The following is a 13,157-nucleotide window of genomic DNA, read 5'->3' on the forward strand; positions in this document are numbered from 1 at the left end:
GCGCTCGGCAGCCAGGACAAAGAGCGGCAGGAGGCGGCGGGCAAGAGGGACAAGAGGGACGGCGGCGATGGAGCGCCGGGGCTCGATGCTCCCAAAGGCAAAGGCGCCGAGCCGGAGCCCGGCAAAACGGCTCCTCTGGAGAGGAAAGAAATCGAGGTCAGCAATGTGCAGAGCTCTCCGTCTCCCAAGCAAGGAGATTTACCACGTGATGGTATGTTACTAATTTTTACCTCTCCGGGCAGGGAGCGGACAGGAGCTGGGAAGTGCCGAGTGACTTTAGAGCGCACCTGGGAGCCCGGCACCGCCGTGCTCGGCAGGCAGAACAAAGGATGGGTCTGTACGGATAGAAATGGAGGGGAAAAGGGGAAAATTAATTGCCTGGCTGGTTGCTCAGCGTCTGGTGCAGCAGCAGCTGTTAATGGGTTGTCAGGATCCTAAACTTGAGCGATGGATTTTCAGATCCGTGGCATCCACAGGGGTCCCCGCCGGTCTCCCCCGGGTCCCCTCGTGCCACACCTCCCCAGAGCAGAGGTACCCCAGATCACGAGCTGTATTGTGAGAGCAGGGTGACAGCAAAGTTAAACCCTTCCAGCCCCTGCCAAAAAAATCTGCGGGTTGTGCTTTTCCCGTAAGCTTCTGGCACTCTGTTTGAGGGGAGCACAAGAGCGATGGGTGCAATGATTTATGGAGTTAAGCTCTTCCCGGTGCTGAAATTCAAAGTGGAATTTCCCTGTCACTTTCTGGAAGCTCTTTCCCAAACCCCCCGTTTGAATGGAGCCGTTCCCATTCCAAGGGTCAATAGCAGCTTGTTGTGTTCTGTGGGGTTTGTTGTTTCAATGGTGCTGTGGTGTATGAGGTCACTCTTCCCGGATTTAAAATCTGTGAGAAGAGTAGTTAATCTTTGTTCTCCCGCCTGGAACAACATCTCTGTGTCCCCCCTGCCAGCCCCAGCCAGCAATAAACCTGCTTTTTTCCCAGATTTTGGATGCGACCACGGTGTTTGTGCTTTGTCTGTCGCCCGCATTAACGAGAGGAGAGAGGACGTGTCAGGGGATAAAGACAAAAGATTTGCAAGAGAATTTTTGCATCCTTTTGTAGCCAGCTGGGAGGGCTGATGTGAAATGGAAAGTGTCACGTTGTCGAGGGAGGGGAGGGTAAAACTCAGGTGTGCAGGGCAGTGAGCTCCTCAGGTGGAGCCCCCAAACTCTGGGGGTGAGCTGAGCTCTCTGAGCGGGGCAGGGCAGTGCCCAGGGGCTGTGCTCACACAGCCATGGCTTTGGTCTCCTCTGGGTTTGTGGTGTGTGAGTGACACCCCATGGTCACTCAGGCAGCTCTCGCTGCCCACGCTGGGCTCTGGCCATGGCCCTCCAGCCATTGGTCACTCACCTCTGCTGGGCCGAATGAGAGTTCTGCTTTCTCCAGTTATCTCTCTAGATGCTTCAGTTCCCAGCCTCATGTTTGGGGAGCATTTGGACAGTACAAACTCCCCTCTGTGATGTGCCAGTGTGTCTCACCTTTTCACTGAACCACAGGATCCCAGGATGGGCTGGCTTGGAGGGACCTCAAAGCCCATCCAGTGCCACCCCTGCCATGGGCAGGGACACCTTCCCCTATCCCGGGCTGCTCCAAGCCCCATCCAGCCTGGCCTGGGACATTTCCAGGGATGGAGTGTTGAGGATGGGGAGATTCTTCCCTTCCCATCCTCTCGGTGTTCTCTGGTTCCTCATGGTTGGCTCCAGAACAGATTTTAAGGAGCTCGGGCAGCCCTGGCTCCTTGGAGCCTGAGCAGAGCTGTCAGCTCCTGGCAGGCAGGTGGGAGCCACTGGCCGCCCTGTGGTGGTCCCAGGGTGGTCCTGGCTCGAGCCAAGGTTGGACAGGATGCCTGGGGATGTTCCCTTGGGCTCAGGTCAGACCCTTGTGTTCCATGGTCACCTGGGCTTGATTTTGTACCTAAACATGAGAGGGTCATCAGTTGTCTTGAGAACTGAAACATGGCAGGAGCCAAGAGGTGTTGACAGCAAATGTGGAGCAGAAAATAACCCAAAAATGATGTGTTTGTGCACACCTTTCATGTCAGAGTTCTCGGGGTGAAGGGGCTTGCCATCACCATTCGTGTCACAGATTTTTGGGAGTTTGCTGACGTCTTTCATGTGCCAGGTTTTGTGGGGTTTGATGACACCTTTCATGTCACAGTTTTAGGGGTTTGCTGGTACTTTTCACATCCCGGTTTTTTTGGGGTGATGGTGTTTGCTGACACTTTCCATGTTTCAGTTTTTTTGGGGTGATGGTGTTTGCTGACACTTTCCATGTTTCAGGTTTTTGGGGTGATGGTGTTTGCTGACACTTTCCATGTCCCACTTTTTTTGGGGTGATGGGATTTGCCGACACAAGCCCTGACACCCAGGTTTAACTACAAGACAAATCAGCAACAAGGTTCATATTTTGGGCAACTGGGACCCCCAGTTTGGCTTGGCTGGTGCATTCTGTCCAGCTCAAGGGGCAGCTGTTTGAAAGCACAGCTCTGTGGGATCTTTAAATCAGACAAAACATTTAAAACCTCATCTGAAGTGGATTGACATGTTTTCCCCAGAGGGGCTGAGCATCAGTGATGGAAAGGTCACTGAGATGGGAGTGCTCCGAGTGTTCTGGCTGGGTTGTGCTTTGCAGATGCTTTATTCAGATTGCCAAGGGTTTTTTAGCATTTGGTTTAAAATTTTGCTCTTGCAATGTTTATTATGAAAGCTTGTTTGTTGTCCTTACAATCACAGGTCTGGGTGAGCTGATACAGAGATAACTGAGCTGGCAGAGCTGTCACAGGCATCAGTATCGTAGAATTTGAAAAGTTATTTTCTGCTCTTTGTAGTTTTTACTCTTTTAATCTCTGGGTTTATCCTCTCCTGGGAGCAAACAAAGCAGTAAATGCAAGGAAATGTTTTCTATATGTGCAGTTTAGAGGATTTTCAGAACGCAAGAGAAACCAGACAGAAATTCCTCAGATGTTCCTGAAAAGCTTTCCAACTTTCTGTGCTGAGGATTTTTCTCTCTCTCCTGTTAATCAGCAGAGAGGTGGTTATAGTAAAAATAACTCCCCCAGCAGGCAGTGCAGGCTGGAAGGTGGAGCTGGTGCTAAATCCCTCCTGTGCGTTTCATTCACACTCAGTTCCTGTCCTGAGATCCTGATCAGCCTCCCTGCCTCATCTCAGCGCTCACCTTGCAGCTCTCCATCCACTCACCAGGCAGAGTGCTCAGTGCACCCATTTGATCTGACAGAAAGAGGATTTTCCTGCTTTTTGTTAACCCCTCTCTTTGTGTGCCTGCTCTGTCTGTTCACCCTGACCTCAGTGCTCACACCTGGGGTAACAAATTCTGTCACTTGCACCTTTTGTCATCCTAAAAATACTTTAAGGAATTGTGCAGCCTGATCCCAATAATTTGTATGGCATCTCCACTTAAAGCAGACTTCCTTGGTTCTGCCCACCCAGGGTTTTGGGACTTTTTGCTAAATATCTGCTCCTATTGTTCTTTTAATAGAAGGAATTAGTAAAATTGTACATAAAACTTACTTTTCTTCCTTACAGACAGGTGGGTGTTGGTGTGATCACAGAATCCCAGGATGGTTTGATTGGAAGGGACCTTAAAGCCCACCTGGTGATGGCACATGTAGTTTAATTTTAGTTTAATTTCATTTTAAAAACTGCCCCAAAGATGCTCTCAGTCCAAGCCCTCGCGTGCCCAGGGCGGGTATTTTCAGCCAGGAGATCCTGGCTGCAGATTAGTCCTGATCAGAGCTGAGCCCCAGCACCTGCCCAGCTCCCTCAGGAATCAAATCTCCCTGGCCAAGTGGCCCTGTTGTTCCCAGCACTGGGGACAGGTTTGACCCCTGAGTGTTGTGTGATTTATTGGCATTTATTTGTACCCAGTGTCACCTCCAGCAGTGTCACTGCCAGCAGTGATGTCCTTCAGCACTGCCTTCACTTCTGCCTTCTCTCACTTCTTGGCCTCTCCCTGAAATGTTTTCTGCTCTGGAACACCAGGAATTGCAGGTTGGGTCTGTCACACCCAACACCAGCTCAGTGTCTCCATCAGGAAACCATCCTGGGTTTCAGCTCAGGTTTTTTATACTCCATGAAGTCCAGCCTGACTCCCAATCTCCTGAAGGATTTTTTTTCAGCAGAACACTGAGGTTTAGAGGAGTACAGAATCCAGGACTCCCAGCAGTAGTGAGGGTGGGAGAGCCCTGGCCACAGGCTTGCACTGATTTAAGTTGGTGCTGGGATTGGGAAAGTCAGCCCAGTAAAAAAGCCTGTGAAAAGGCAGCACTGCAGTGGTGGTGTGGGGGCACAGGAAATGTGTTTGTCATAGGGGAGAAAAGACAGAAGTGACTGCAGCTGCTCTGTGCCTGGGTGGGACTGGGGGATACTGGGGACCCTCCCTGGAATTCATTGGGTCATTAGTGACACCTTTGTGCTTGAGTCTTCCAAGGCAGGATTGTCTTTATTTTACGTTTTGAGCAGTTTTATGCCTTCAGACACTGAAAAGCTGAAGAGGGGCTTTGGGCAAAGGCCTGGAGGGACAGGACACAGGGAATGGCTCCCACTGCCAGAGGGCAGGGATGGATGGGAGATTGGGAAGGGATTCCTGGCTGGGATGGAATTCCCAGAGCAGCTGTGGCTGCCCCTGGATCCCTGGCAGTGCCCAAGGCCAGGATGGACAGGGCTTGGAGCACCTGGGACAGTGGAAGTGTCCCTGCCATGGCAGGGGTGGCACTAAGCTTTAAGGTCTCTCCCAGCCCAAACCAGTCTGGGAATCTCTGAATTCCCTGTAAATACCCTGTAAATCCCCTGGCCCAAGCACTGCCCCAGCTCAGGTGGCACCTGGAGATTCTCTGGGGTTTCACCAACATTCAGAGCAGCTTTAGGGCCAGCCTGAAATGGAATTTGGGCTGTGTTCCGTGTCTGTTCCTCCCTGGATGTCCTGCCTAAGGCAGCTGCAGGTCAGGGCTGGTTTTGCTGGTGGGTCACTGTGATGGGAGCTGTTCCTCAGAGCAGCCTCACCATTCCAGTCGTGCCCTGTTGGGTGATTGTGGGAGGCACTTCAGGTTGTTCTGATTTAGGATTGCCCTTGCTGGGGTAGAAATAGTCTCAGCAATCCTGGAGCCTTAGGTTTACAAATGCAGGCAAAGAGGACATCTGATTTATTCTCAGTTCTTGATAACCAGGGAAAATGTACACACTGAGTTGCATTTGTTGCCAAATAAAATGCTGAGCCCTCTGCATTTGGGTCAAGCAGGAGATGTTGATTCTGCCTTTTCTGGGGAGGAGGAAGCAGCTCAGGGTTGTATTTCTGTTCAAACCAAGATTTGTTGTACTTGTAGATACTTTTCTGAAGAGCCTTAGACAAAGAAGCTTTATTTGAGGCTGGATTTGGGGATGCAGCTGCTCCTCTGGGGTGCTGAGGGATGAGGAAGGAGCTGAGGGATGAGGAGGGAGCTCAGGGATGAGGAAGGAGCTGGTCCCTCTCTGTGGTTCCCCATGAGCAGGTTTTGTTCCAGGGCTTGTTTACATTCAAGAGGGAGAGTAAAGACAAGGATGGTCATTGCCTTATTGCTTAATCTATTTCTCTTAATGGATTTTCAGCTGATGACTCTAATCCCGATGAGAATTATGGAGCTGTTTCATTGAATGATGTTTTAGTTGAGCTTAGCCTGCTAAATATCCCTGGCTGGGGATCTGGGGATGATGCCTGGCCTGGTTCACGTTGGGCTGCAGCTGCAGGCAGGGCAGGTGACACAGGGACTGCCACACAGAGCCAGAGGGACAGCTGGGAGGGACAGCATCTGCAGGATACAGCCTCAAACATCCATGGAAATCTCCTTTATTAGAGGGAGAAAGGAATCATAGAAACATGGGGAATGTCCTGAGGCAGGAGGGACCCACAGGGATCATTGATCCAGCCCCTGGCCCTGCCCAGACACCCCAGAATCCCACCCTGGGCATCCCTGGGAGTGCTGTCCAAACTCTCCTGGGGCTCTGGCAGGGTTGGGAATGCTCCCATTCCCTGGGGAGCCTGGGCAGGGCCCAGCAGCCTCTGGATGGGACACGAGGAGCAGCAGTCCCAAAAAGCAGGATGGGGTTCCAGATCCAGCCTTTGCCTACAGGAACACCTCTGGCCTGGTGAGAGGAGTCCAAGACAGCTTCTACCAGGGTCTTCCTTTTGGCATGAGGATGGATTTTTGGGAATTCTTGCTCTTTCCTAAGCTGCTGGTTGGTGTTGAGCTGCCCACAGGCGTTGCTCCTGAGCTCTGTGATTTATAAAACAGTGCAGAACACAGTTTAACTTCAAAAAGATCCTCCTGGGTGCATTTCTGTAAGTGCTGTTGCCTCATTTTACTTCTTCAGAGAATACAAACAGCAAAGCTTTTCAGGCTTTGTGCCTGGTTGGGTTTTTCACACAGAGTTGCAGCTTTTGTGAGAGCTGTTACTCAAAACTGAAGGTTTGTGTTTGCTCCCTCCTGGCTCAGCTCAGCATCACCTCACACCAGCTGGGACTCCACACTGGGTTTGTAGGATGGAGGTGCCATAAGGATAATTCTGTGTGGCTTTCCTCCAGCACAGGGACTTGTAGGAATCCAGAAAGAGAGACAACAAAAGAAAAAAAACCTCTGTCAATTCTTAAATCCTAATGTTTGAAAGAGGGAAAGGTCAAGGTGAAGATAAATGGAAAAAATTCCTGGTTGTGAGGGTGGGGATGTGCCCAGAGCAGCTGTGGCTGCCCCTGGATCCCTGGCAGTGCCCAAGGCCAGGCTGGACAGGGCTTGGAGCACCTGGGACAGAGGGAGGTGTCCCTGCCATGGCAGGGGGTTGATGATCTTCAGGGTCTCTCCATCCCAAACCATCCTGGGATTCCATGATTCCTTGTGGTTCCCTCTGAGTCCAATGTCTCAGTGCACACCTGGTCCTCCAAGGGCTCCCTGGAATGAGAACTATGATAAATCAATCAATCAATCAATCAATCAATCAATCAATCAGTCATTCTTAGGGAGCTCACACAGGCAGTGGCCAAATGAGACTCCTGAGCCTGGAACAGGGAGCATGGAGAGGGAGGGAGGAGGTTCTTGTTTTGTCTGAAGAGTCATCAGTGGCAGGGGAGTTGTGAACAAGAGGAGACAGTTCTGCTTTTCCAGGATAGGAATATGGGTCAGCAAACGAAAATAACAGCAGCAGCTGAAAGCAAGCCATGCTGGGTGACTGCTGAGAGATTTCAGCAAAGCTGTAAAACAGCTTCTGCCAGCAATTTGGGAACTGTGAGATTTTAGCTTTTTATTTTTTTTACCAGGAGGGTGATCAGATAGAGGAGGAGAAGCTCCCAGCTGTGGAATCTCCATTGCTGGAGATGCTCAGAGGAAGATTGAGCAGCCCTGAGCAGTCAGGTGTAGCTGGAGTGGGGGACTGGGGTAACTGAGCTCCCCCCATCCCCTCCAGCCTGCCTTGTCCTGTGTCTCCATGGCTGCCTGTGCTCAGAAGCTGCTGGACCTGCAGGTGCTTCCAGGCTGCAATTCACAGAGATGGTTTTTCCAGGATGGGTGGGATGGATTGTTTTCTCCTTCTGATTAGGAATTCTATTTATAGTTACCCATCACCAGGATTTGGCTTCAGGAAACCCTTGGAGGAGTTGTGGGCACAGTGGGCACCCCCTGCAGCTGGGACAGAAGTCACTTAGGCTGGGCTGGACTGGTTCAACCCCAGCCCAAAGCCTTGTGCGAGCAGAGGGGGCTGTTCCAGGCCCATGCAGGTCTGTCCCTCCCATGGATGGAGACTTTGGAGTCTCTTTGGGCACCTCCAGCCCATGACTGCTCAGTGTCCCCATGTCACCTGAGGGTGTCCCTGCAGCTGCACTGCTGAGGCCACAGGGGTCCAGGATGGTTTGGGTTGGAAGGACCTTAAAGCTCATCCCATCCCACCCCTGCCATGGCAGGGACACCTTCCCCTGTCCCAGGCTGCTCCAAGCTCCAGCCTGGCCTTGGGCACTGCCAGGGATCCAGAGACAGCCACAGCTGCTCTGGGCACCCTGTGCTAGAGCTTCATCATGATAGGAATGATTTATTGACTGGAATCATGATAGGAGAAATGATAGGAATGGTTTCTTGATAGGAATAATATAGGAAAAATTATAGGAATGATTTCTTGATAGGAATCATGATGGGAAAAATGATAGGAATGATTTCTTGATAGGAATCATGATAGGAGAAATGATAGGAATTATTTCTTGATAGGAATCATGACAGGAAAAATTATAGGAATGATTTCTTGATAGGAATCATGATAGGAGAAATTATAGGAATAATTTATTGATAGGAATCATGATAGGAAAAATTATAGGAATGATTTCTTGATGGGAATAATATAGGAAAAATATAGGAATGATTTCTTGTTAGGAATAATATAGGAAAAATTATAGGAATCATTTCTTGATAGGAATCATGATAGGAAAAATGATAGGAATAATTTATTGATGGGAATCATTATAGGAAAAGTGATAGGAGTAATTTCTTGCAGTATTGCTCTTGGAAGCTGTCGGGACATCCCAAGAATGGTGATTTTCTCCGTTAGGAACAGGAGTGGTGAGGACAGGGGACAAGGATGGAGGCACTGGCAGCACATTGCCATCAGTGTGGAGAGGAACTGCTGCTGGCAGGGCTGTGCCTGGGAGGGATCCATGGAGCATGGCAGATGGGAATGTCCTTCCCTGTCTCCTTGAAGCCCCTTTCCCTCGGGAGTGCTGCCCTGGTGCTGCTGACTCAGCTCGGGGCACAGCAGCTCCAACCAAAGGCCTTTCAAACACCTTCCAGGGGCTTCTGCCTCTGCCTGGGGGAGCAGGCAAACTGAAAAGTCTCCTCAATAATTCTTGCAGCCTAATGAACAAATTTGATTAAGGTTTGGCAGCTTTTCCTAATATTCCCTGTAACTAGGAAATGGTGCCAGTTCTCTGCTCTGAGAACAGCCTCGTAATTAAACCATGAATGAGAGAAATGTCCTGATGAGCACAGGACAAATGAATATTAAACCCCAAACCTCTCCTTCTGTAATCCCTGGGGGATGGGGCAGGGTTGTGTATCCTGGAATGTCAGAGCCGTGGGAGATGGAGCCTGAATTGTGGCCTCTCAAGTAGGGAAGGTCTCTACCCAGTTCCCCTGAATTTTTAAAATAACAAAAAAGCCCATCCAGTGCCACCCCTGCCATGGCAGGGACACCTTCCACTGTCCCAGGCTGCTCCAGCCTGGCCTTGGGCACTGCCAGGGATGCAGGGGCAGCCCCAGCTGCTCTGGGAATTCTATTCTAGGGCCTCCTCACCCTCACAGGGAACAATTCCTAATTCTCAATATCCCATCCATCTCTGCCCTCTGGCAGCAGGAAGCCATTCCATGTTCTGTCATGTTTTTTATTCACCTTCTATTAAGCAACTTGAAATAACATGAAATTCATGTTGCCATTGGTTCAGAAATGTGGAAGCTGCTGGAGCTCAGATCCTGACCCTCTGGGTGTTGCAGGATTTGAGGAGCACTCCCTGATCCTGGGAATTCTTGTCATGGGTGCTGCAACACCTCATCAGCCAGAGGTTTAATGTTGGTGCTGAATTAGCTGAAATAATTAATGACAGCAGCTTTTACCAGCTGGAAGTCACCTTGATGTGGGGGATATTTGAGACTGGTAGGATTCCAAACGAAGCAGTTCTGGGAGCTGAGAGAAGGGAATGGGCAGGAGCTGTTTTTCAGGAGAGGGAAGTGCTGACAACTGCTGCTGCTGGCATTGCTGTGCATGGAACTGACAGGTGAAACCAGGAGAAGAGAAAAGATTGTTGAAATGCAGTGGAGGAATCAGGTAGAGAGCAGCCAATACAGATCAGCTGCAATAAAAACAATTTTTCCAGGTGAACAGACACAATTCCTAAGGATTTTGTGTTAAAGCAGGTGTTCAACCTCTACATTTTGCTGGTTTTCCTTCAAAAGCCTCTTTTATGTGCCCAGGATGCTCAGCCCAGTGCTGCAAAACTGGAAGGCCAGATGGGTAGGAAGGGGTTAAACCAATTCAGGGGGAAAAAAGGCTTATCCTGAGCTTACCCTGGAGTCAGAACATAAAAACAACAACCCCATACTCTGGTGGGAGGGAGGCACGGGGTGATTTTATTTTCCTGGCTTGTACCAGGACTGAGCCATCCTCTGAGACACTCCTGTCAAGTCTGACAAGCAGGAAAGAGCAGGGAACAGAAACTGCAATTTCCAAAAGATGTGGAGAACAGGCTGTTTACTGCTGGAATCCTTAGCCTGGCCTTGTCACAATCTGTTCAGGGTTATAAAAAGCAGCGTCCAACACGGATAAGGCTGGATTTGAATCCCCAGATGACAGCGGAGATGCTGCAGGAATTTTGCTGGGCTCTTGGCACAGGATGCTGGCAGGATCCAGCCCAGGGCAGGGTGGTTGTGCAGCTGCACCCTGGGGAAGGAGGGCTTGGAAGGGATTTGTAGGGAAGCTGCTGCTTGCTTGTCCCCTGGTGCTGAGCAGCACCGAGGGCTGCTGTGGGATTTCAGGGATTTGGGGAGAAAACCTGGGGAAACTGCTCCTAAATGAAGGATTTGTTGGGCTGGAGGGCAGTGCTGGGGCTGGTCTGGGTTCTGGCTTTTCAGAGGACTCAAGGAGGGGGTGCTGCTCTTCTGCCCCTCAGGATAGAGCCTGTATGTGTCCCTGTCCCCAGCTCGGGTGACAATGGCCAAAAGGAGCGATCACAGGGAAAACTGGCACTTCTTGGAACTGGCTCTGAGCTCTGTGCTGTAACCCAGCTCCAGCGAGGGCTCAGTGTCTGCCAGAATGGGATCTCCATGTTCCTGCTCTTGTGGGAATCTTGGAGTGGTTTGGATGGAAAGAGGCATTGAGGACCATCCCACCCCATCCCATCCCATCCCATCCCATCCCAGGGTAGTGAGCTGGCCTAAATTCCAGTTCCTAACAATACTGTGGATAATGGTAAAATTAAATTTTCATTTTACAGCGTATCCTCCAATATAATCCTGACATTATCAGCAGCATGCCTCTGTGGCATGAAGGTTAACTGCTTTCTGGCTCCATTTATAAAAGTGCAGTGAGGGAAGAGAAGCAAGGGCTTGTTCTCCTCTATTCAGCACTTGGGAACCTGCAGCTGATGCAGTGCCTGGGTTGGGGCTTCCCAGCTCAAGGAATTGGTGGCCAAATGGGAAAAGTTCAGCAAGGTCCACAAGGATACTCTGGAATGGTTGGGCTTGTTCAGTTTGAAATCCTCTGAGTCCATCTGCCTGAGGAGTGGTGGCAGAGGGTCTGGAGCCAGGGATGCTCAGAGAGAGCGGAGAGAGCAGGCATGGGCTGCAGCATGGGAAGCTCCAATGCAGCAGGGACATGCAGCTCCTGAGGGGCTGTGCCATCCCATCCCACCCCATCCCATCCCACCCCATCCCATCCCTGCCATAGCAGGGACACCTCCCACTGTCCCAGGCTGCTCAAAGCCCTGTCCAGCCTGGCCTTGGGCACTGCCAGGGGATCCAGATCCACAGCTGCTCTGGGCACCTCACGGGGAAGAATTTCCTCTTAATAAACAATCTAAATGTACCCTCCTTCAGCTAAAGCCATTCCCTGGGTCCTGTCCCTCCATCCCTTGTCCCCAGTCCCTCTCCAGCTCTCCTGGAGCCCCTCCAGGCCCTGCCAGGGGCTCTGAGCTCTCCCTGGAGCCTTCTCCTCTCCAGGGGAACATTCCCAGCTCTTCCAGCCTCCAGGTCCTTGTGCTGTTGGCCCAGGGCTGGCACCTGTGCCCTGTGTCACCTTTCCTGTTGCTCCCTTTGGCTGCTGGGAACCCTCCCTGCTCACTGAGGGCTCCAGCTGTGGATGTGGGCAGAAGAAAGGTGGAGCAGGAACAGCTGTAACAATGGGGATAGCTGGCAACAGAGCCCCTCTCTGGGATAAGTGTAGTACCTGGACTTCACCATGAATGTTCCAACAATTTCTTGTCACAACTTACGAGATGAGAAGATTTGCTATTTAAAGTGAACCACAGGTTTCCTGCATCTGCTGGCTGGCTTTCCCCACCGGGATAATGTGAGATATTGGAATCTAACAGCACCTGGATGAACCTGTCCTTTTGCAGGGAAAATCTTTCTTCCTGCAGGTATTCTTGGGTTCAGGAACTTTTCCACTAACACCAACCTGTGCTGTGTCAGTTCTGTCTCCTGCTGCTGCTGTGTTGAATAACAGCAAACTAAAAAACATATCTTTAAAAAAAATTTTAAAAAGCTTTAACTCACAAATGTGCCTTCCTTCCCCAGGCAAGGCAGAGGAGCCCAAAGCAGCCGAGGCCGTGAGTGGGAACGACATCACAGCTCCTCCCAACAAGGAGCTGCCCCCCAGCCCCGAGAAGAAGACCAAGGTAGGAGCTGTTCCCTGCTCCCATCTCTGCTCCCAGGGCTTTCATTTCCCAGCTTTTCTGCTTCCTCAGCTGTGCCAGCCCCACTTCTGTTTTCTGAGCTGCCCCTGGGAGCCCTGTCCCTGCAGCAAGCCCGCCCAGTTCGGAGCTGCCTGTGGCAAACTTTGATCAAAGTGTGGAAACTCCATTTTAGTGAATTCCCTGCCTGCTGCAGTGACTGTAGCAGTAGTAAACACGTAGTAAACGTGTAGTAACCCCTGTGCTCAGCCATGCTCTGAGTTGTTCCCAGCCCATTTCTGTGCACGCAGAGCCCTGCTCAGGCCCCTCTGGCTTTGGAGCTGTGCTCTCAGGAGCTCCCAGCACGCAGCAAGGTCCCCCCAGTGTCCCCAGCAGGGCTGGGGGGGCCGGGGGCTCTGTCCCCTCGAGGCCCTGCCCGTGTGACCACGGGAGCTGATCCCAGGGGATTTGGAGCTGCAATCCCTGCGTGCCCATAATTGGAAAGCCACGGCCCGTGGATTGCACGTAGCCCTGGATGCCAGGAGCACCCAATTACTAATCCAGCTTTACCAGCCATTCCTTCTGTTGCTTTCCATGCTGCTGAAATAAATCCTGTTGGTTTGGAATTGAATGGCAGAACCCCCCTAGCCCCAGAGGCTGCTGCATTTTTGGTCTTTGTTGCACTCAGAAAACAGAATTATTATTATTATTATTATTAT

At 51.0% G+C, this 13,157-nt stretch overlaps 1 protein-coding gene across 3 annotated transcripts in view; it reads left to right on the forward strand.

Moving 5' to 3' along the window:
* LOC102040855 (microtubule-associated protein 4) overlaps window positions 1-12,985 on the forward strand; it is a 99,503-nt gene extending 86,518 nt beyond the window's left edge. For 2 of the 3 annotated variants that reach the window (XM_031062796.1, XM_031062797.1), the window contains one exon: window positions 12,344-12,985. In XM_031062796.1, coding sequence (XP_030918656.1) covers window positions 12,344-12,609 — 266 coding nt within the window. In that variant the 3' untranslated portion in view covers window positions 12,610-12,985. The remainder of the gene's footprint in view (window positions 1-12,343) is intronic. The other variant, XM_031062798.1, reaches the window with a different exon arrangement.
* Window positions 12,986-13,157: the final 172 nt, after the last annotated feature.

Source organism: Geospiza fortis, unplaced genomic scaffold (assembly GCF_000277835.1).
Source record: "Geospiza fortis unplaced genomic scaffold, GeoFor_1.0 scaffold178, whole genome shotgun sequence".
NCBI lineage: Eukaryota > Metazoa > Chordata > Aves > Passeriformes > Thraupidae > Geospiza > Geospiza fortis.